The sequence below is a fragment of the Mobula birostris genome, chromosome 14 (assembly GCF_030028105.1).
Source record: "Mobula birostris isolate sMobBir1 chromosome 14, sMobBir1.hap1, whole genome shotgun sequence".
NCBI lineage: Eukaryota > Metazoa > Chordata > Chondrichthyes > Myliobatiformes > Myliobatidae > Mobula > Mobula birostris.
The window spans coordinates 18872359-18896981 of record NC_092383.1 but is presented as its reverse complement, the minus strand read 5'-3'; the positions used below and the strand labels follow the sequence as shown (position 1 = coordinate 18896981).

The window sequence follows — 24623 nt, the reverse complement described above, 5'->3', positions numbered from 1 at the left end:
AAATGATTGTCATCCTTTGCAACATTGATGCAGCTATAAAGAAGGCAAGACGATGGCTATATTTCAATAGGAGTTTGAGGAGATTTGGTTTATCAATTAAAACACTCAGACTTCAACAGGTGTACTGTGGAGAGCATTCTGACTGGCTGCATCACTGTCTGGTGGGGCGGGGAGGCTACTGCACAAAATCAAAATAAGTTGCAGAAACTTGTAAAATTAGTCAGCTCTATCATGGGTAACAGCCTCTGTCAGATCCAAGACATCTTCAAGGGTCAGTTCCTTAGGAAGATGGCGTGCATCATTAAGGATTCCCACTACCTAGAACGTCTCCTCTTCCCATTGTTACCGTCAGGAAGGAGGTAATGAAGCCTGAAGGCACACACTCAATGATTCAGAAACAGCTTTTTCCCCTCTGCCATCCGATTCCTAAACGGATATTGAACCCATGAACACTACCTCACTACTTTTTTATTTCTGTTATTTTGTTCTACTTATCTTAATATATATGTATTTAATGTAATTCAGATTTTCTTTATATCTATGATGTGTTTCATTGTACTGCTGCCGTAAAGTTAACAAATCTCATGACATATGCTGGTGATATTAAATCTGATTCTGATCTTAATCTTGCATATTCAATTGTGTATAACTGCCTTCAATTTGATACAAAATTCTCCACCAAGATCTTCACCAAGATCTTATTTTAATTTTGTTTCAGATATATAGTTATCTCGACAAATATGTAGTTGGTCAGTCTTATGCTAAGAAAGTGCTTTCAGTTGCCGTGTACAACCATTATAAGCGCATTCACAATAATATTCCAACGGCTCTAAGACAGCAAACAGATGTGGAGAAGCAAGCCTCTCTGACACCTCGCGGTTAGTATTTATCATTTATCTCAATACATTGATAAATTTTGTAGTACATGGCTTGAATTGAACTTGAGCTTATGTGGTGATATCCCTAATTTATTAGTATCTTTTAAAGTTATTGGTATTGAAAAATAATTGTTCATATTTGCAGATGAGTATTGGCTTTTGTATTCTATGCTTTTGAATGTGGGACAAAATTGGTATTAATACCATGCAGTGCTGTATTTATTACACAGTCCAGTAACTGGAGAACAGCTGAAGGCAGAATAATTACCTAGAAAGAATGAAAGTTATGGCTAAGTAAATTGAATGAAATTATAAATATTGAGAAGCATGGGAGCAGGCAAATGCCCCACTGCCAACAAAAGCCATGTAGCAGGAGACAATATAAAATAGAATAATTTGTGAATCTTGATTGTAATCTGCAGTTGCTACTTGTATGCATTCTTGTATGTGCAAACGTACAGAATGCATGCTTTGTTGATTCTGCATATGATATTCAAAGGGGTGATTTACCTTTATAAATGTAAATTTAGTTATGACATGAAGCACAGAGTGTAATTTATTCGGGCATATTTCAAAATCTATGAATGAAAACAGTATTTTAGATCTCAATTACTTTTCTCTGTGTGTGTGTGTGTATTTATTTATTGAAATACAGCAAGGAATTGGTCCTCCTAGGCCTTCAAGCCGTGCCACCTAGCAATCCCCTGATTTAGTCCTAGCCTTGCCAAACCACAGGACATTTATCCTGCCAACCCATACGTATTTGGGCTGTGGGTGGAAACTGGAGTACCAGGAGGAAACCCATGCGATCATGGGGAGGTCATAAAAATTCTTGACTGGCAGCGTGGGGAAATGAACCTGGGTTGCCTGTACTGTAAAGCGCTGTGCTAACCACTACACTACCATGCCACCCTTCTATACTGTATATGTATTGATATCAGTTTTGACTTGTAATCAATGTCAGCAGCAGAATCAGGCAGAATTGCTGGGCACATGAGAGAAAATGGGGTACCAAAGAAATAAGTCAGAGAATGGGGTTGATGAATTTGCTCCAAAAACAAGCATTGTCTAGATAGGCTAAATGCTCTCCCATTCAAAACAAAATATGAGACTATATCGTGAATACTGAGTTCCTGCTGACAAAGCTCAGCAACAACTGCATCATCATCCATTACTGGTGTGCTTTTGAAAGTATGGAGTTATTTTTCATCAATTTTTGTCAGCATTGTTCTGTAAACTAACGATGCTTAAGTCATAATTATCCCAAATAATTATATCTTGATTTTGGTAATGCAAATTCTGTGGAAGACCTTAATTTTAGGCTGATGAGTGAGCTTCCAGATGGCTATGCGCTGTTGACCAATGCTGCTGGGACAAAAGCTAGGGCCTGATCAACCCTGGCTAGGTTACCTGGGCAATCGGGTCTGAGGTTGAAAGCTGGAAACACCCGATGACCCCACATTACATCTGATGATGTGTCCCTGCACATCCTAGCAATCAGTAACATTGCTGCACGAATAAAGGTCATGTTATGATAGTTGGACGCACAACTATTGCAGAAAATGAAATCTTTTCCTATTAGATCCATGGCTTTATCATCTGTGATATTAATAATCTTAGACATTCACAAGCTGCTAAAATTGTTTAAAATACAATCTATTTTAGGCATCAGTTTTCAGAATAATCCATAATGTGATCAATTTGTTTATAATGTACAATTTCTTTTACTACTAATCCAATACCTTGATTATTATATGGACAGTAAATGAGAGAGATTAAATCATTCACTGTTTTTGGAATTTATTCTACAGTAAACCTTCAAATATTTTTATATGTAACAGAGTAGGCGATGTATGTTTCATTATTCTTGAGAAATCATTCTGCACATTTGAAGTTCGGTCCTCTCTGGAGCTTCCTTCTTTCTGTGAGCTGCAACAGTTTGCATTTCTGTTGGAATTATCCATTGATACTCATCTTAGTTTAGTATTTATTCTTTGAAATATGGTTAAGCACTTTTTAGCACTGAATCAAGTGAGGTATTTGGAAGATGCAAAAAGTTGTAACCAGGTAGGTTTTAAGAAGTGCCTTGAAGCAGTCATGTTAGTTTGTGACGTTACAGATATGTGGTCAGGCACTCATTTTGGGTCAATCCCAGATTGTAAGCAGTCTGATTCTTTATCAGCTGCATGTTCTGAAGAGATCTGGTTGATGGATGGGGAACAAAGCTGGTGAATTTTATTCATTTTGTTCTGATGTATCTACAGAAAGCAAAATTCTGTCTGCGATATTGTTCTTGTGATTCTATTTCAGTCAAACAGTTGACCTATAAATTAATCATTCATGAATCAAGACTATAATTCCAAAGGTTAGTGGTTTGATACTCAGTTAACCAGATTTCAGAGTTTGAAGTAGCATGCCAAATTTCTGCCTGTATTTCATATTTATCTTTGTTTATATTCTTAGTCTTTGCCAAGAAGTATATCATTGAACCATCGAGGTTAAAACAAACAGTTGTTAATTTTATTTATGTTGTGCTATAATAAGAATATTTTTGTATGTATCATTTTGTGAAGTATTTCATTATTATGCTGAACTTGGCAGGCAGGTTGGGCTGAGGGTAAAAGAAGGATGGAGGAAAAGTTTACAAAAAATTGTACGTTCGTGCACCTTAAAAGAATTATAGAAGTTTGTCAAAGCATTCTTTCATGTTATCTGCTGCTGTGAAAGATTGTAGATTAATGTGTATATAAAACTTAGTTCTCTATGTGCCAATTTCAAATGTTTGAAGTTTTATTCTTTACTGCCAGTTGAAAATAAGAGGGCAGGATTCAAGTCCTTTTGTATTTGATCAGAGAAACAAGCCTCAAAGTCAGTGTGACAACTCTTCCCCACATCCCTCTCCCCAGAATATCAGCCTTGATGTTTATTAGCCTTGCCTACAGCCTTGAATTGATGTGCACGTTGTCCTTTTTTAAGAAAATGCTGCAACCCATGTGATGTAGAATTCTGTATGGCACTGTTAAGTGAGATTAATAGAACCTATCTCTGGAATGCAGAAAGATTGTAATTTGTTTCCAGGTCCCAATGTGTCATTGACGGAGAGTAGGGGTGAGGCTGAGTAAGGGCTGTAGAGATACGTGGGGAGAAATCTGGAAATGATGGTTTTCCATATACTTCCTGTCTTTCTAACTGACAAATCTGAAAAATAGTAGATCAACTATTCAGCATTCCCTTATCTGTCTGCGCAAGTCCAAATTAAAAAATGTGATATGGCATTGATGCTTTTGACCTATGCAAATGAGAATAATGCAAATGCTTCCTGAAGCGACCATGTGACTTTTGGCATGATTGTATAATGACTTCATCAACAATAGTTGATCAGAGATCGTAGATCAAGCTCTCTATTTAGTGTGAGAAAGGTTTGTGTATTTAGTGTGAGAAAGATTTGCAACTTGGATTGCAGTGATTGTAAATTTGTACTTTATTGGTCCTCTAGGCCAAATAGCAAATAGCACAAGGCAGATTAATGATTTACAAGGTGCTGTTTTGTGAAAGGATCCAGTTGATTTTCAAGTTGACAAATTGGAACTGACTTGCAGATTACGGAGTGGTGGAAAGATCAGGGTGTTAGACTTTAGTTGGAGATGTATTCTGTCCTATATCATTTCAGTGAAAATGATAGTTGCTTTCTTTCTTTCTCTGGCAATATTTCAGAATTTGGCATTCGGAGGTAATTTTTGCAAGAAAATTGCAGGAAATTCAATTCTAACATTTTAACAATTTAAGTATGATATTCAAAGCTAAGAATTGTGGAAATAATGTAATCAACATAAAAGGCAAATTAAGTGCAGTGGGATTTAGAATTGAAGTGTAAGACCACTTGGCCCATTGAGTCCATTCCAAATCTTGAATGCTTTTTACTTTTAATAAGTGAAAATGTTGGATCATAAATAGTTTAATAATTCCATTGCCAGCTTTGTCCTGCACCTTAAGACTGTTAAGACATGGATGCAGAATTAGGTCATTTGGCCCATTGAGTCTGCTCTGCCATTCAATTACAGCAATTTATTTTTCCTTTCAAATCTATTCTCCTGCCTTCTCCCTGTAACCTTTGACACCCTTGTTACTTAAGAATCTATTAACCTCTGACTTAAATATACCTAATGACTTCCCACCACAGCAGTCTGCAACTGCTTCACCAGCCTCTGGCTTAAGAAATTCATTCTTATTTTTGATCTAAAGTGATGTCCAACTATTCTGAGGCTGTGCCCTCTGGTCCTAGACTCTCCCACTGTTTGAAACATCCTCTCAACGTTTGCCCTACCTAGACCTTTCAATATTGGTAGGTTCCAATGAGATCCCCACCTCACTTTTCTAAACTCCAGGGCCATCAAATGTTACTCATACATTAACCCTTGCATTCCTGGCCAGGATCATTCTTGTAAACCTCTGGACCCTCTCCAATATCAGCACGTTCTTAGATATGAGTACAAAACTGCTCACAATACTCCAAATGCAGTCTGCCTCAGCATTACATCCTTGCTTCTATATCCTAGCCCTCTTGAAATGAATGCTAACATTGCATTTGTCTTCCCTAAAACTGACTCTAACTTCAGGTTAACCTTTAGGGAATCAGGCAATAGGACTTCAAGTCGTTTTACCCTCCAGTTTCTGAATTCTCGGCCTTGAACCACCTGGAGAGTAGCAGTACCTTTGTCAGGCTTCCGTTTATTGATGACGGCACTGCTTTGCACACCATCATGCCCTTTAATCAACAAGTTCCAAAACCTTGGCCTCTACCTCCTTCTGCAACTAGATCCTTGACTTCCTCAGTCCACAGTCATTGCGGATCAGGAATAACATCTCACTGACAGTTAACACCGGCGAACCTCAATGGTGCGCGCTTAGCCCGCTGCTCTACTCTCTCTAAACCCATGACTATATGGCTAGGCACAGCTCGAGCTATCTGTAAATTTGCAGATGACACAACTATGGTTGGCAGAATTTCAGATGGTGACGAGGAGCCGTACAGGAGTGAGTTTGCTCAGTTGGTTGAGTTGTGTCGTAATATCTTTTATCAATCACAACTCAGTAATATCCACAACCTGACAATTTCTGACTTATTTTGTATACTAAGTTCATTCAAATCTAACACCTTCAGTCCTGTATTCACTACCCTTCTTTTCAATTTTGTCTTCTTGTTGCCTGAAGTTAAATTTCTAAACTTTTTGTCTTAATCTATATTTTGGAGACTTCAGTGACCTTTCCTGCACTCTCCTTCCCATTTCCTTTATTTGTCTGCAAGTGACTATCATTTTAAGTTATTTGTCCCTACAGTCACAATCTTAAGCTTGTATTAATATAAATAGTAAATTATTTAATTTTAAGAAGTAGAAAATTTACAGCTGACGTGAGTATTCAAGTGCAGGGCACTGAAGTGCTTAGGAGCTGTCGTGAACTAGTGGAGTTTTTTTCTGAGTAATTTTTTTAGGCTGTGTCTAATTTATTTGGATTAATCTAAGATTATTTTTATGCAAGTGAGTTCCTCAAACTAAACATAATTTTTTTTTAGCAATTCAGCCCAGTGAGTAGCAAAAACCCATGCCATAAGGATAGTAAAGCATTCTTATGAATGACAAGCAGTTATGTGTAATACTGTGTAAGATCAGCAAATTATTTATGTCAATAAGTTATAATATGTTCTATTCCAGTTGTTTGGTGAGAAAAGAAGCGTTGTAACTTTTTTAGCCAAGTGATTCAGTTTCTATTTTTATTATCTAAAAAGAAACAAATCAGTTGGTTTTCCACAAAATTTACAACATTTGGAGCAAATCCTAATTGTTTATTCAACATTTAGTGACTAAATAAGAAAAAACTATCAATGCATTCTCAAAGAGCAATCATGCTAAATGCCTGCCCACGAATAGTCACATAATTTACAGCATTTATTAGGAGTTACTGAATGTAACACAAATCTCCATGTTATATAATATTCTCTCCTGATTTAGTTGCAAAATATACTTGCCATTTGTTACTGGAAAGTGTTGAAAGATATTAACTAGACACATATTTATCAAGATCTCACTGAGAAGCATAATTTTGTCTTAATATAACAATTCAATTCATAAACACTTTCAATGCAGTGGTTCCTGGTTAATTGGGACCAGTACATTTTGGGCTGCCCAATTAGCTGAAGTTTCATGGAACTAGTTAAGAAAGTTTAAAAACAAGACTTTTATCGATATTTACGGATGCGACAGTATGTTAATAGGACGGTTAAAAATGTAACCAAGACAAGTACATGTTTGATAGAGCTATTTAGAAAAGAGTATAATTCAGACAATGGTAGTAGAATAATTTCAAGCGTGTATAGGGGTTTGTCAAATCTTAAAACACATTTGACTTCATACATTAAAACAAAATGGGAGAAGGAAGGAGGGATAATATCTGAGGAAGATTGGACAATAATATGGAGATATCAATGGAAGTGTACCAGTTCACAGAAATGGAGGGAGTTTGGGTGGTGTATTTTATTATACCCTCTGAGAAATCCCATTATGATAGTAACCTCCCTGTTTGCTGGAGAAATTGTGGAAATCAAAATGCAAACTATTACCATATTATCTGGGAATGCCCCGTTATCAAAGACTATTGGAGTGGGATACACAGTACCCTACAAGACATCTTTAAATATGAAATATCCTTAGAAAGTAAGACCATATATTTTAGGTATATACCTCAAGAATGGTTGAAAAGAGAGAAATATTTAATGAATATTCTGCTAGTGGCTGGTAAAAAGACCGTTACCAGGAAATGGTTAACACAGGAGAGCCCAACTTTAAATATATGGATGGAAATTACAGTGGACATTTACAAAATGGAGAAGATAACAGCATCTGTTAATCATAAATTGGAACAATTTGATTCATACTGGGAAAAATGGTTTAACTACATAACGCCTCATAGACCTGATTTTATTTTCACAAGTCAATGAATATGTTGTATAAAAAAAAAATCACTCCCTACTTTTTACATAGTTTTCTTCTTTTGATTGTTCTTTCTTTCCTCTCCTTTCCATAAGTGTATACCTATGCATACAGTATCTGAAATACATCTTCTGGAAAGTTTTGTTTGATGATGAACTTCAATAAAAAATAAATTATAAAAAGACAAACTACCATGTAACTTAGTAACAACTTGTGTATTTAGATGAAAGAACAAATTAGAGCACTACCAATGCTATTACTGCACTATAAAACTGTATTAGTTCCTAATAAGAACATAAGAAATAGGAGCAGGAGTATTCCATCTGGCCCATCAAGCCTGCTCTGCAATTCAGTAAGATGATGGCTGATCTGGGCCATGGACTCATCTCCACCTGCCTGCCTTTTCTCCATAACCCTTAATTTCCCTACTATGCAAAAATCTATCCAACCTTGTCTTAAGTATGTTTACTGAGGTAGCCTCCACTGCTTCATTGGGCAGATAATTCCACAGATTCACCACTTTCTAGGAAAAGTAGTTCCTCCTCATCTCCGTTGTAAATTTACTCCCCGGAATCTTGAGGCTATGTCCCCCAGTTCTAGTCTCACCAACCAGTGGAAACAACTTTCCTGCCTCTATCTTATCTACCCCCTTAATTTTATGTTTCTATAAGATCTCCTCTCATTCTTCTGATTTCCAGCGAGTACATCCCAGGCAACTCAATCTCTCCTCATAGACTGACCCACTCATCTCTGGAATCAATCTGGTGAACCTCCTCTGCACTGTCTCCAAAGCCAGTAGATACTCCTTCAAGTAAGGAGACCAGAACTGCATGCAGTATTCCAGGTGTGCCCTCACCAGTACCCTGTACAGTTGCTGCATAACCTCCCTGCTCTTAATATCAATCCCTCTAGCAATGAAGGCCAACATTCCATTTGCCTTCTTGATAGCCTGCTGTACCTGCAAACCAACCTTTTGTTATTCATGCACAACCACTCCCAAGTCCCTCAGCACAGCAGTATGCTGCAATTTTTTGCTATTTAAATAATAATCTGCTCTTTAATTTTTCCTTCCAAAGTGGATGACCTTGCATTTACCAACATTGTACTCCATCTGCCAGACCCTTGCCCACTCACTTAACCTACCAATATCTCTCTGCAGAATCTGTTTCTTCTGCACAATTTGCTTTTCCACTCCATTTAGTATTATCAGCAAACTTGGATGCACTACACTCGGTACCCTTTTCCAGATCGTTAATGCATATTGTGAACAGTTGCAGGCCGAGACCCGACCCCTGCTGCACACTACTCACTACTGATTGCCAACCAGAGTAACACCCATGTATCCCAACTCTCTGCTTTCTATTAGTTAACCAATCCTCTATCCATGCTAATACAACACCCCCCCAACTCTATGCATCATTATCTTATGGATAAGTCTTTTATGTGGTACCTTTTTGAACGCCTTCTGGAAATCCAAGTAAATAACGTCCATCTGTTTCCCCTCTATCCACTGCACTCATTATTGATGGAGGAATTCATCCAGTGTATCTACACTGCCATGTTCTTTTGATTGACTGTAAATGAAGAAAGTCAGTGCATCTAATGGACTGCCTTTGTACAATGTTTTGGACAACTATATCTCCAAATTATCATTTTCATTGTAACATTCAAGTTGATTGTTGATACTTTCACATTCTTCATAGTTCTTAACTTGTTGAAGTAGTGAAATTGTTTCTTTCACTCCCGGACGTTTATGGCATCTCCAAGCCTAAATGCGTGAAACTACAGTGATCAAAACAGATCTGTATTGTATTGTTGCTTATTTCTTGCTCACTATCAGTGACAAAAAGCACTGCTTTTTGAACGCAAATACAAGCAACTGATGTTATTTAAAAACTGTTTACTCTCAGTATGGTGTGGTGTCTTATGGCCACACAAGTGCATGTAGCTGACGCTAGTAGAAACTGATTGATTGGCAATAGTCTCCTATCCCAATTAAACAGCAGAGTGTCCCAAATAAATGAAGGGAATCCTGGCTATTTTCTTGATTAGTTTTTTTTCTTTAAAACTTGTCCCAAATAAACAGCTGCCTTGGTTAACCGATGGCCCAATGAACCGAAATCCACTGTATTTGATTTAATATTTAAATATTGATCATTATGTTTGGTATTCATTCGAGGTGTGGCCAACTTGTTAATATCAGCAAAATTACAACTAAAGAAATGTAACAAATTGCCTTATTTCTGCAAGAACATGAGCTGCATTGTTTATACAATATATTTCAATTTTAATGTTAATTTCAAAATGTTTAAACTTATAGTTGTGAACTTTTGGGCTTTGCTGCTTGCCTATTTCGTGACCATTGATTCACCTGGAGCTTTGCTTCTTGTTTATGGAAAGTTGAATTTGGTAAATCATCTTTTTCTGAGCCAATGTTCTTGGAATATACATGGTGCAAAGAATTTTTTTTTTGTGACTTATGATCTCAGCAGCTTTCCGTATTTATTTTAAAGATGTAATAAGATGCAATATATTTCATTAACTTTTATTCAAGCTTCTGTGTTAGAAGGTTAACTTTTAAAGTACAAATAGTTTTATCAATTTGAGGGGAAATATGAGGGTAGGTTGGGAGTATTCAGGTGAGCTTTTTAGCTTTGTTTCAGGTGATCCTGGGGCTAGTTTCCTTGTGCAGCCTGGAAAAGGGATCAGTCTGGGAGAAAGAAATCCAACTTTTATTTGTAGATGTGGAAATCTATTACGTCCTGTGGGAATGTCAGAAAGATGCCACTTGTTTGCTATTTTCACATATAATTAATTATATATAATATAATTATAAAAAATATAATATAGCCGATGTCATTTTCTGAACGGTAACTTCTCTACTTATTCTAAATCGTGTTTGCTTTACTTATCCTTGCTATGATGTGATTTGGCATGTTTAATACTATTTGTGTTCATCTTGTCCTCAGCTGTGCTATGTATTGCATACTTCTAACTTTTTTTAGTGTGTAATGTCTTGCCTCTGTTGTGCCTCATCTACTAATCTCATTTAAAGGTGATTAATTTTGAGTATATTCTCCTGGTTAAATATTGTACATATTTGAAATGAAATAAAGAGCAAATGCTTTGAAGAAAGTCACAGCAATCTTATTACTTAGTGGACTGAATTCCAATCTTATAGGAATTTATTCAAGACTTTAGTGAAATGAAAGGCATTGAAATTTTGCTTTTTAGGATTTGTTTTAAACCCATATTAATTTATTGGAGGGAACCTAATTGAAAACAACAAATTGGTAAGGAATTTTTTTTTTGAAGAACCTGTTGATAATTATTTAATTGAGGAACTTAACATTAGAATGAGCCATGTTATCAAGGATGAGAAATAAAAGCTTTATTAAAATATAAACGTTCAACAAACAGAAAGAAAAATGCTTTTTATTGAAGGCAGTTAGAGTAGGAAAGTAGGAAATTTTACTGAGACTATCGGGATTGGCATGGATGGAAGATTTCCAACAGGAAACAGAATGGGCATAAATTGTTGTTTTGTTGCTTGGTAAAGAGTCATTAATATGCTGCAGGGATTGGTGCTGTGATCTCAGTTACCAAAGGTTTGATTACTAAGTCTTCCAGTAATGCAATGGTAAAGTTGTGAAGAAGAAATGGGGAAGCTGCAAAGTCATGTAGTCAGATTAAGTAAAAAGGTGAATATTTGACAAATGGAATATGACATGGAAAAATGGGAAGTTGCCCACTTGGCAGAAAAGAAATGAAGTAGTGTATTGTTAAAATGCGTCAAGCTTGAGTTGGACATCCCTTTAGAATAGAGATGAGGGATTCCTTTAGGCAGAGGATGGTGAATCTGTTGAATTCATTGCCACTGATGGCTGCGGAAGCCAAATTTCAAGGTTGACATGTTCTTAATTAGTAGGAACCATAATTCATGGGAGTAGAATTAGGCCACTCAGCCCATAGATTCTGCTCTACCATTTCATCACCCTGATCCAATTTTCCTCTCAGTTCCAATCACCTGTCCTCTCCTCATAACCGTTTGTGCCCTGACTAAACAAGAATCTATCAATCTCTGCCTTAAATACACTCAATGACCGGGCTCCCGTAACTGCCTGTGGCAATAAATTCCACTGATTCACCACCCTCTAGCTAAAGAAATTCCTCCTCATCTCCTTTCTAAATGACATCCCTCTATTCTGAGGTGGTGCCCTCTGGTCCTAGACTTCCCTACCATAGGAAATATCCTCCACATCCACTCCATTAAGACCTTTCTATATTCAATAGGTTTCAATGAGATCCCACCTCATTCTTTTAAATTCCAGCAAATATTGGCCCAAAGCCATCAAAAGTTCCTCGTATGATAATCCTTTCATTCCCAGAATCATTTTTACGAACCTCCTTTGAACCCTATCCAATGTCGGCACATCCTTTCTTAGATAAGAGGCCCAAAACTGTCCACAATGCTCCAAGTGAGGCCTCACCAATGCTTTATAAAGCCTCAGCATTGCATCCTTGTTTTCATATTCTAGTCCTCTCGAAATGGATGCTAATACTACATTTGTATTCCTCACCACCAACTCAACCAGCAAATTAACCTTTATGGAAACCTGCATGAGGACTCCCAAGTCCCTTTGCACCAAGGACTTGTGAAATTTCTCTCCGTTTTGAAAATTGTCTACAATTTTATTCCTTCTTCCAAAGTGCTTGACCATACACTTCCCAACACTGTATTTGGACGCTCTGCTGCATGTTCACAAGATTACAAGTATATCAAATTATTAGGAAAGATAATGCTGTTATTGTTCAGTGAACTGATTACAAAAGAAGGAAGTTTGTTCTTCAGTTAAATGGAATGTTGATGAAACCACATCTGAACTACATGATAGAGCACTTGCTTATTTAAAGATGGATTTTAACGTGTTGAAAGCAGTTCCATTAAAGATTGTTGGACTGATCACTGGAATGGTGGATTGCCTTATGAGGACAAGACTGACACAGACCAGGCTCTTATTGCAGTTCAAAAGGGTGAAAGATGACTTGATCTACAGTATATGACATCCTAAGGCATTGACAGCTTAATATGTTGAGAGGTTGTCTCCACTCGTGGGAGAATTGGTCACTTTTTATAAGTAAAGTGTTGCTCATTTGAGACAGACACAGTATACTTTTTGCCTCAGTGTGACAAGTCTTCAGAATTTCTCCAAAGTATTGGAAACCATGTTTCTGAATATTTTTAAGGCAGGCACAGATGGTGTCTGCCTCAAAACAGAGGGGCGACATGCTGTTGGGGGTTGATGGGATTGGAAACCATCACCTTATAGAATGTCAGAGCAGAGTTAAAAACTGAGTATCTTATTCTGCCAATTCATATATTTGCTTTATACTCAAGATCCAGAGGATTCCAGGTTGTTTCTCTGGTGAAACTGGGCATTATTTGAGATTGAAAGACTTGCTACCTTATACTTGTATATAGAGAAATCTCTTTATCTGGCTGGCTATAATATATATTTTTTGGATTCTCGGCCTTTACATTATAGCTGCAGAGCCATTGAGAATGTTTAAGTCTAAACCTGATAGATTTTTGGAAATTGGAAGATGTGAGGATCAGGCAGCAGAGCAGACAAGCCATAGAGTGCGTCATTGGTTGGTGGAGTAGGCCCAAGGAGTCATATGATCTACTGCTGCTTCTGTTCCCTTTTTCATGAAGTACAATATTAACTGATGTCTGTTTGTAGTACACAGTGCTTGCGCAAGTTTTTTTGAGTTATATTTTTGATTTAAGGTAGTTTATGCCTCTCACTAAATTGTAATGGAAATCAATGTTGTCATTTATTCAAATATCAATTTTGTGTTGGTCTCAACTCGTATGCATTATTTACATCCTGCTTCTGTTGGGGATATATTGATTAGAGCTAAAAATTAGTATGTTAATTGTGTAAGGGTTGTGGTCTTTATAAAGAAGCAGTATGCAACAGATCTATTTATTAAATGTGCAGATTGACAATTCATCAATGCCTATTGCTGCCTTTAGTTAGTTCACTCTTTGATACTATTTCTAACCTTTCTCTAGAGTTAGAAATCCGAAGACGAGAGGATGAGTACAGATTTTCAAGTAAGTCGACTCCATCTTCTCACCTGTGCCCTTTTTTTTCGTTTTTTCTTTTTTTTGTTGAAAACAGCCTGATTATTAACTGAATTGTGTATCCAGCCACACAGATAGTCTAAAATTTGTGATCTTAAAAATGGACACAGGTGATGATCTAAAAAACAGAATAATAAATAAAAAGTGAAATTGCAAACCAAGTTGAAATTTCTGAAAGTTAGTGAAATTTTTTGATTGGGTGCCTGAAATTCATTGCAATTGTCTATGCTTTAAAACTTCCTTATTTTTACGGCAGCATTTCTTAACTGTCATGTTCTAAATTTCATGAAACAGAAACATAATTCATGAGTTAAAATTGCTTGTACCATGAATTGAAGATCAGTTTGACAAGTACTGGCTTATTTTTCCTAGGATATACAAGGCAAAAAACACTGCTGGTCAAAAATTCATCTGGTAGATGTCTCATTGTAGTAAACCCTACCCACGGGTTTAATTGCAAAGATAGCATTTCATGATGCTCCAAATTTCTTCTGTAAATTGATTAAACAAGTGTAGTATTTGGGAACCCACAAGAAGAAATATTTATATATTATCCTTTATAGAATGTAATTTTGCAAGTTTCAATTCTTCCAAAAAATTTTCACTTTCCAGTGGGTTATATTTGTTAGTGTTTAATCATCCGTTCATTAAGATTATTATTTGAATGACAGTTTGATAGCCACTTCTGTTTACCCTACAGATCTGCAGCATTGTATGTTTTGTGTTTATCTGTACTTATGTTTGGAAGCATGAGATAAATAACGCTTCATCATTGTGCTATGCCAGGGTTTCCCAACCTGGGATTCACGGACCCCTTGGTTAATGGCATAAAAGTGGTTGGGAACCCCTGTGCTATGCTTTTTACCTATTAAAATGCTTGCTGCATGTTTTGGAAACTAGGTTGGTTTAAGAACAATAGCGTATATTTTGGTAATGACCACTTTGGTGCATGTACAATACAAATTCGAGGGAAAGCAGAGATTCATGAGCCAGTACTCATTGGAGGATCAGAGGTGGAGAGGGTCAGTAACTTTTAAGTTCCTGGTTGTCAGTATCTCAGAGGACCTGTCCTGGACCCACCATAGAATTATAATTGCAAAGAAAACACGACAGCACCTCTACTTCCTCAGGAGTCTGCGGAGATTAGGCTTGTTATCAAAAACCTTGGCAAATTTCTGTAGTTGTGTGGTGGAAAGTGTTCTTTACAGGGGAACACCAATGCCTTTGAGTGGAAAATCCTACAAGACGGAGTGGATTTAGCCCAGTACATCATGGGTAAAGCCCTCACAACCATTGAGCACATCTATATGAAATGCTGCCGTAGAAAAGCAGCATCCATTATCAAAGATCCTCACAGCTCAGGCCATGCTTTTTCTCATGGCTGCCATCAAGTGGAAGGTACAAGGGCTCAGGACTCATACCAGCAGGTTCAAGAACAGTTACTACCCCTCAACCATCAGGCTCTGGAACAAAAGGGGGTAACTATACTCATTCTATTTCTGGTGTTCCCACAAACGATGGTCTCACTTAAGGATTCTTTATCTTGTTACTTCATGTTCTCATTATTTATTGCTATTTATTTATATTTGCATAGTTTGCTGTTCATTGATTTTGTTTAGTTACTGTTCTACAGATTTGCTAGGTATGCCAGCAGGAAAAAGAGACTCAGGGTTGTATGTGGTGACATGTATGTACTCTGATAACAAGTTTGAACTTTATTCCTCCATGACAAGGACTTAAACAGTCCTAATTAGGAACATGCCTGTAACTTGTATAACATGGAAAATAGGACCAGGAGTGGACCATTCAGCCTTTCATCCCTGCTGTCCCATTCAACATGATATTCATTGGTCATCTATTTCAGCACCTTGTTCCACTTTCGCTCCATACCTTCATCACTTTAGCCATAAGCAACATACTTGTGTCCTTCCTAAGTACATGAGATTCTGCAGATGCTGGAAACCCAGAACAACACACACAAAATGCTGGAGGAACCCAGCAGGTCAGGCAGTCTTTATTTATGGGAATAACCAGTCAGCATTTCGGGCCTGATGAAAGGTCTCAGCGTGAAACGTCAGCTCTTTATTCCCTTCCATGGATACTGCCTGATTTGCTGAGTTCCCCCTCTGTTTTGAATTCTTGAATATGTTTAAGAACTGGCTTCCTCCATTGTCAGTGGTAGTAAATTCCAGAGGATAATGTGGGCCAGGTCATTAAATATATATTCACCAATTCTTGGGTGAAGAAATTATTCTGATTCCCCCCCACCCTTTTCTGCACCTTGAGGCTGTGACCTCTGATTCAAGACAGTCTCATCATTGGGAACGTACTTCCCGGTTTCCAGTCCATTTTGTCTTGATTGAATTACGTAGGAATATTGGCATAAACAACCCAATCTTTCTCTGTATCATTATCTAGTAAATCTTAATTGTACTTCCTGGATGGTGAGAACTTTTCTTCGGATAAAGAGATTGTGAAATGGAGTACAAAACATCAGATGGACCTGATATCTCACTAAGGCTTTCTATGGCTGCAGCAAGCTGTCTTTGCTTTTATACTCGAATCCTCTGCGATGAAAGTTAATGTTATATTTGCCCCCTGACTGCTTGCTACACCGGAACACCTTGTTTGCAGTGACTTGTGTTAGGGACACCCAGGTTCATTGTACCTTCCGTATCTCCATTCTATAACCTTATGTGCAGAGCTCTACCCTGTTTCTTCAAAACTTATTCGAAGCGATGCAGTGAGAATCTCAGAAATCACATTAGTGTTCAAGTGAAAATTTAAGGAATGGCAATGAACCTGATTTGAATTTACAATCTTTAGGTCAATTTTTGTATTACAAATGCAGTAGTATAATTATCAAAGTAGGATTCACCAATCATTATCAAGGACAACATGCAGCTGTAAACCCTCTCTACAAAGTTGTGACTACAACAGCAGCGCAGAGTTATTGACAGATAAACTGATTTATGCCTGTTGGAGCTTTCAATTTCAGTTCAGATAAAAAGTCTGTACAGCAAACCAGCTTCTCACCCTGTTCCTAGCTTAAAGAAATATTTACCCCAGGGAGCATTGCCACCCTATATTACTACTTTCCAGTACTGCAGTCCAAATGTGAAGTGCTGAATCAGGATTCATAGATTATTGCAACCTCTGGGAAATCTAACACTAAGAACAATTTCTCCAGTCTTCTGTCAGCAGCTGCCAGAGTGAAATTTAGAACTTGCATTTGTTCAATGTTGTGACAACCTCTAACTGTATGATAGATCTGTCATTTGTTTTACTTTAAATTAGTGATTTTTGTTGTGTGTTTAAAATATTTTCCTCCATTTCAAAATGTTTTGCATAATATGGTTGAACTATTACAATGACTGAATAACTTGTTTGGACATGCACATCGGAATCAGAACCAGGCTTAGTATCACTGACGTCATGAAATTTGCTTAATATATTAATTAACAGGAATGCCTTATAATGGGTTGATATCTGAGGCAGATATATATTTTGAAACAAACAAACATATTCTTTTATCCTTAATTAAGTTTTTATAAGTACTGTTTACTTTTCATTCTTGTTGGCTTGTAAATCAACCCAACGTTCAATCATTGCACTTGGTATCTGAGTATATTTGAAATATGAGGTGATCTACTTAAATGATATGTCACTGTGTCCATTTCAGCGATTTATTATCCAATTTACTGGTTAGATCGATAGAAATAGTTAGCATAAGTTCATTTTGATGGATCTTCAGTGGCCCTACTTCATTAGGAGTTTGATGAGATTTGCTGTGTTACCAAATACTGTAGCAAATTTCTACAGATGTGCTGTGGGGAGCAACTGGTTGCATCACTGTCTAGTACAGAGGCTCCAGTACACAAGATCAGAAAAAGCTGGAGAGTGTTTCAAACTTGGCCAGCTCCTTCACGGGTGCTAGCCTCACCACTATCAAGGACATCTTCAAATAGGGATGCGTCAGAAAGGGAGCATCCATCAATAAGGCCTCCCTCCCCCAATTGCCCAGGACCTGCTCTCCTCTTATTAGTACCATCAAAGAGTAGGTACAGGAGCCTGAAGACTCGTATTCAATGTTTTACAAATGGACAGCTTCTTCCCCTCTGCCATCAGATTTCTGAATGGATAACATATCAACCCATGAACACTACCTCACTATTTTCCCTCTTTTTGCAGAATTTGTTTAATTTTTAAGTATTTCTTATTGTAATTTATAGCTTTTTATATATTGCACTGTACTGCTGCCACAAAACAACACATTTCACGGCAAATGTTAGGGATAATAAAACTGATTCTGATTAAAAGAAAACCACTTTCAGATGGTTTTTTTGCCAAGTGAATGTGATTCCTGTTGCACTGCACAAATATAGGAAGTATCTCTCTCGCTCTCATTTTTTAATAAAGGGCTTTTAAAACTTTGCTATTGCTTGTCGTCTTTTTACAAGGCACATTGAGTGACTTTCTCGTCTGGAGGCATTGTAAATGCAAGTTATTGATGCATTTAAGGGCCAAGATGACTCCTAGAATTGATCATTCAACTTTAGAAGTGTAACCTATTTCTGTTTACCAGGACTCAACTTCTGCTGTGGCGCGTTGTTCTGAGTTTCACTTTGGCTTTGTTATAAATAGCTATCAGTTTGTATTTAGCAAAATCTGTGTGTGTAAAAGATGTATTGTGAATGACACCTTTCAGTTTGTTATAATAAACATACAAAACAAAACCAGAAAATGCTGCAAATACTTAACAGATGGATCTGTGGCAAAGAAACAGTTAACATTGCATTAGAACTAGGAAAAGTTCAAAATTAATGTTTTAAGTTGTGGAGAGACTGGGGTGGGAGAGGTGGATAACAAGATCAAAGAAAACGCCTCATAGTCTAGAGACCAAGAGAAAGAAATAACAGCTATGGGTATCCTGCCTTTTACTTTATATCAGTTCAATCTGGTTCTGAAGGGAGGTTATCAACCTGTGAAGACATTCTCTTTTTCTCTCACCACAGATGCTGCTGAACCCGAAACACATTTCCAGCATTTATTTTGTTAACAAAGGCTTGTTAATGATGTGATCATTCTGGAGCTAATGTAAATAGAAATGGGACGAATGAGAACCCAGGAAAGAGGAGAGGGAAAATAAAAACAGCAAAGCTTGAATTGTAACACTCAAAACTGCAGCTGCTGGAATTGTGAAATAAGTGCTGGAGATGTTTTTCAGGTTGGGTAGCGTCTGTAGAGAGAGAAAAACAGAATTAACATCAAGATTGCTAACCTCCCTTCAAAACGAGCCTGAGCTGATGTAAACTGAAAGGCTGGTTACTTGAAATTATTAAACTCTGTTGGGTCAGGTGGGCTGTAATGTGCTAGTTAGAAGATGAGATGTTGTTCCTCGAACTCTGGGCTTCATTGAAATTATGTAAGAGGATAACAACAGAGGTCTGAGTGGAAATGAAATGGAGAATTAAAGTGATGACCAACTAAAAGCTCAGTTTCTTTCATAGAAAGGACAGAGCAGTTAGATAAAATAACTACTGAAACTGTATGTTTTCTCCACTGCAGAGTGGACCACATTGTGAGCATTGAAACACACTAAACTGGAAGACAATCTCTGATTCAACTGAAAGCAGAATGTCGGCCCCTAGATAGTGTGGGGGGGGGGCGGCGGGAGAAGAGATAGAAGGACAGGTGTTACCTGGCCATAGGTGAAGATAGACAAGTGAGCCAAGAAGCGAAAGCAGCTGTTCATTAAGAATGCTAAATGTCTAGTAGTTGAAAATGGTGGAAATTAGAGAGATCTTTTGGTTGTTGAGACATATGGTGGAAGATGAGGTCCACTTTGATGGAAGGCGATACCACAATTAAGGGGAAACAGCCACTTTGGATCAACTGGTGTGGAAATTGGCCGTAATCCACCCCCCACTCCCCGAGCTGAAGTTCAAGGAAAAGGAAAGAGTCAGAGATGGACAAAATAACATTGTACGAGGGTGGAAATTAAAACTAAGATAAAGTACAGAACTAGTAGTGACCTATAATATACTGGCAGAGAAAAGGTAAGGCATCTGCTGAAGTAGGCCTAAAACAAGGACAACTTCACTTATCCTACAAAGCAGCTGGGATAGACGGATGGATGTGAGTATCAGTAGCTATACCTATGATCAGAATTGGGTTAAGTATCACCAGCATATGTTGTGAAATTTGCTAACTTTTGCGACAGCAGTACAATGCAATACATGATAAATATTTTTTAAAAAAACTGAATTGCAGTAAGTATGTATGTGTATTAAATAGTTGAAATAAGTAGTGCAAAAACAGAGTTTTTAAAAAAAAGTAGTTGGGTAATGTTCATGGGTTCAATGTCCATGTAGAAATCGGATGACAGAGGGGAAGAAGCTGTTCCTGAATCGCTGAATGATTTGGAGGAAGTGAGTGAAATTAATAGATATTACTTAATCAATGTGAGACTGAGTTTAATGAGGTAAAGGAGAGGGGGCACAGACTGAGACTGATTGGGTCTCTGTTCATGAACGTACCATGCCTGTAGCTGTCTATAAGCCTTCATGAATGTACCATGCCTGTAGCTGTCTATAAGCCTTCATGAATGTACCATGCCTGTAGATGTCTATAAACCTTGATAATCTAAATCAGATTACAATCAGGAAGTGATGCTTCAAGTAGGCTGAGGGTAAGATTTCAGACCTTTTGCATGAAATGGATATGATTTGTATTGCTTCAGTCTTTTTGGTGAAGTGATTCTTCAGTGCTGTTAGATAAGGAGTCCTCGGCTTTCTGTTGACCATGGATGAAGAAGTGGCAGTGTATTTATTTCTACGTTAGTGTTGTTGGAAGGGAGTTTAGATTTGAGAAGTTCTAATGTGGCTGCTACTGGCATGTTAGTTTGCAAAGTGGGTTGATGAAGTCTTGGTACGTTGCAGGAGTGAATTTGCAGATTTTTCGCTTGGCGGTTATAGTGGTGAAGAGAGTATCTATTTCAGGTAATGAATGGGACACCAGCTACAAAGCAGATTTTTAGCTGGATTTGTGCTAGAGCTTTTTGGGCACTGTCAGGGCTGCACTCATCAGACTGTTGAACTGTATTTCATCTCAATTTAAATGTAGAGAATCACCATAGAAGAGTATCACAGATTTTCCAAACTACATGCGTCCTTCAAGTTCGTTTATTAATTAAGTTTATTCAAGCCATTAATTTAAACAAGTAATTGCATGAGAGTAGTTTTGCTACCAGTGTCATGTAAGAATGCTGATATTCACTCATTCTGGAAGATTACAGAGAAATTTGGGTGGGAATAAGGCAAGTGGCCACCTGTTAAAAGTTGCAGACTTGTTTGTATGTCAACAGAAATTTTAAATTGACTGACTTTTCAAATGAATGGAGGAAAAATATTGCAGTGTAAGTAACTGAGGAAAAGATGATACCTTTTGATCGGAGATGAGGAATGAACTACAGTACTTCAGATGCAAATATAAAAAATAGGTATTGATAATACAAAATAAGTTTCTAAACAAGAATTTGGAAAAGGAAGTCAGTTGAATATTGAGCAAATTAGTGTTGCAGATATTTGAGGTTTTATATCTTTGTTTCTCTTGTAAGCACTAGTCTTGTCTTTGTTCTTTCATACTGTATATGCTGATTTCCAGCAAGATATGGAGGAATATTCACCTTTTTTTTTAAACCCCTAATTTACTTGGGTGTTGGAATAGCCTTTAGTTCTGGTGATCCTGACAGTTCTCCAGCAGACTTGCTTCACGTGTCAGTTATAATTACAACACTGGCAGATGGTAACTGTTGTATTTTGCTTGTAGGTCACATGATAAGGATTTACGTACAGATATTAAAATTTCAGTTCCAGTATTTATAGGTTTTTTAGCTCATGAAGTAAAAAGTCATTTACTCTTGATGTCTGTTTTTTGGCATCTGTTCTGGTTTCTGTTATACATGACCAGTCTTTCCTATTCCTGCACTATGCACGCTTGAAGTATCCACTCCTATTCAATCAGCTTTTTCCTTTGTTAGTTTTGGATTTAATCATTGAAAATGGTTTTGGAATATTAGAAAATGTAATGTATTTACAAGTTGTATAAATGCAACATTCAGATTTGTGAGGTTTAGTTCATATTAAAATTTTCAAATCACTTTCCTGCAATTTTCTTTATAATCTATCTCTCACTTCATGCAGCTTTACTATTGTGCCAATAGGTATTAAGACTTATATTGTACATAAACAATGGAAGTAAATAATATATACCTTTACATTTGCTGCATTGGCTGCCAGTTACAAATCAAAAATACAGCTTATGTGTGTTGCTAGTTCATGCAGAGCTGTTTTCTGGAAGTATTTGCAAAATATTGAGAGTTTGGTTACTGTTTTTAATCATTGATCTGATAAAGTGAGTTATCTGAGGATTTGCTTTTTCTTTCCATAGAACTACTTCAAATTGCAGGTATTAGTCCACATGGCAATGCCCTTGGAGCTTCCATGCAGCAACAGGCAAGCCAGTCAGTTCCCCAAGAGAAACGAGGTGGCGAAGTGCTCGATTCGGCTCACGATGATATTAAGTTGGAGAAGAGCAACATTCTGTTGCTTGGTCCCACCGGATCAGGTCAGTTGAACAAAACAGGTTGTTTTTGTGAGCTTTGTAATACCTATACTCTGCAATCCTGTTTTAATTTAACAAACGTTATGAAAATCATATATGATTTGAGTTTTTAATCACCAGAGCAACCAGACTGCAAAAGAAAAGGTAAAGTTTACCTGAAGTATTGATTCTGCATTGGAGTAATTCAATATTGCTGACTGTTTTTGCATATTGAATTTTAAAGGATATAATGTATTTACCTTGACACCCTGTGAATGGAATCATTGAAAATAATTAAGAGAAGCTGGGCTGCTATGCTAGAAGGCTGAAAAATAGCACAAAAATTATGTGAAATACACAGTGAGTCAGGTAGCGGCTTTGGAATGTGAAACAGTCAAAATTCAGATTAAAGAACAGCGATAAGAGTGATTTTTATTGTTGAAAATTATTATTGTGCTTTAGGTATAAATTTTTTCATGCAAAGGTGATTTATTGTGCTTTTTCTGTGTACACAAATTATGTGTTTTTGAAAAGCTGTAAACTTGTTAGAATTGCAATGCTGAGCATTATATTTACTTTAATATTTAGAATTAAAATGTTGCTGTGAAGATGGGAGATATGCAAGGTACCAAACACTTCTCTTACTTTTTAGGCAAGACCTTGTTAGCCCAGACTCTTGCCCGATGCTTAGAGGTTCCATTTGCCATTTGTGACTGTACTACCCTGACGCAAGCTGGATATGTGGGTGAAGATATTGAATCAGTTGTTGCTAAGCTCTTGCAGGATGCCAATTATAATGTGGACAAAGCACAGCAAGGTAAGATTTATGGGTATTAACTGTAACCATAAACATTGTCCCAATTATTGAATTTATGGGTCTTGCAATGCTGTCTTGGCTACTTTTAATTATGTATTCGGATATCAAATTATATGGCCATAATTATGTTTTCGCAGTATGTGTTGCAACTGTTGCCAGATATTTAATTTGTTAATTTAGTAATGATTATTCTTTATTACCATCATGCTTTTCACAGGTTATATAGGGGCGTTTCATTTCTTAATAGACAATAAAATCAGTGGCCTATATTTGGCATTCTGCATAAATTACAGAGCATGCTGTGCAAACTTTTGGGTCAGTGCGGTGTGGATTTGCCCCCTTTTGACGTACGTTGCTGCTCCATGTTGCTAGGAAGTCCCAAGCAGCTAGTAATGATAACTCCATTGGATTGGATGCCAGCTTGTATAGAAGAGTTTTCAGGATTCAGTGACATAAAGAGGTTGAAGGTGGCATAACATATAGAGAGGTAGTTACACCCAAGGTGCAGGACACAGGAAACTGGGTGACAATCAGGAAGGGGAATTGAGCTAAGGAGCCATGGCAGAGAGCCCCTGTGGCCATCCCCCCCAACAACAGCTGTATCACTTAGGATACTGCCGGAGATGACTTAACAGAGGAAAGTCACAATGGTTGGCTCTCTGGCACTGAGTCTGCCTCTGACTCAGACAGAAAGGGCACACTGTAGTGACAGGGAATTCATTAGTTAGGGGAATGGACAGGACGTTCTGTGGGTGAGAGCAAGATTCCCGGATGGTTAGTGACTTGGGGCATGCTCCGTTGGCGGTGGAAGCATGGCAACATTTGCAGACTGCCTGGCGCAATCCCCACTAATTTGATGCAAACTGTGTATTTCACTGTTTTGATGTACATATGACAGATAAAGTTACTCTTTAATCTTCCACTTTAAAAATTAATCTTGGAGGAAGAAGTTGCTTTAATATGTTAAACAATAATTGTGTACTACTACATGCTTACAAACTTGCTCATAGATATTCATATCTTCAAGATATTTTCTGGTGAGTGTATTTCGTAACTTTGACATTCAGTTCAAAGATTTCTGGAGATTACGCTTGGATTTTGTAAAACAAGTACCTTGAGTCATAAAGAACTCTGCATTTTATTCAGCTGTGCAAATTCCACAAGCGGCTGTCGCTTTATGATGCAAT

The 24623-nt window shown here is 37.3% G+C and overlaps 1 protein-coding gene across 2 annotated transcripts in view; it reads left to right on the top strand.

The window, feature by feature from the left end:
• The window catches only part of clpxa (caseinolytic mitochondrial matrix peptidase chaperone subunit Xa), a 51037-nt gene that overhangs the window by 12570 nt on the left and 13844 nt on the right, over positions 1-24623 (top strand). The window contains exons 5-8 of one of the 2 annotated variants that reach the window (XM_072278170.1): positions 719-878; positions 13944-13985; positions 22467-22643; positions 23272-23436. In XM_072278170.1, coding sequence (XP_072134271.1) covers positions 719-878; positions 13944-13985; positions 22467-22643; positions 23272-23436 — 544 coding nt within the window. The remainder of the gene's footprint in view (positions 1-718; positions 879-13943; positions 13986-22466; positions 22644-23271; positions 23437-24623) is intronic. The other variant, XM_072278171.1, reaches the window with a different exon arrangement.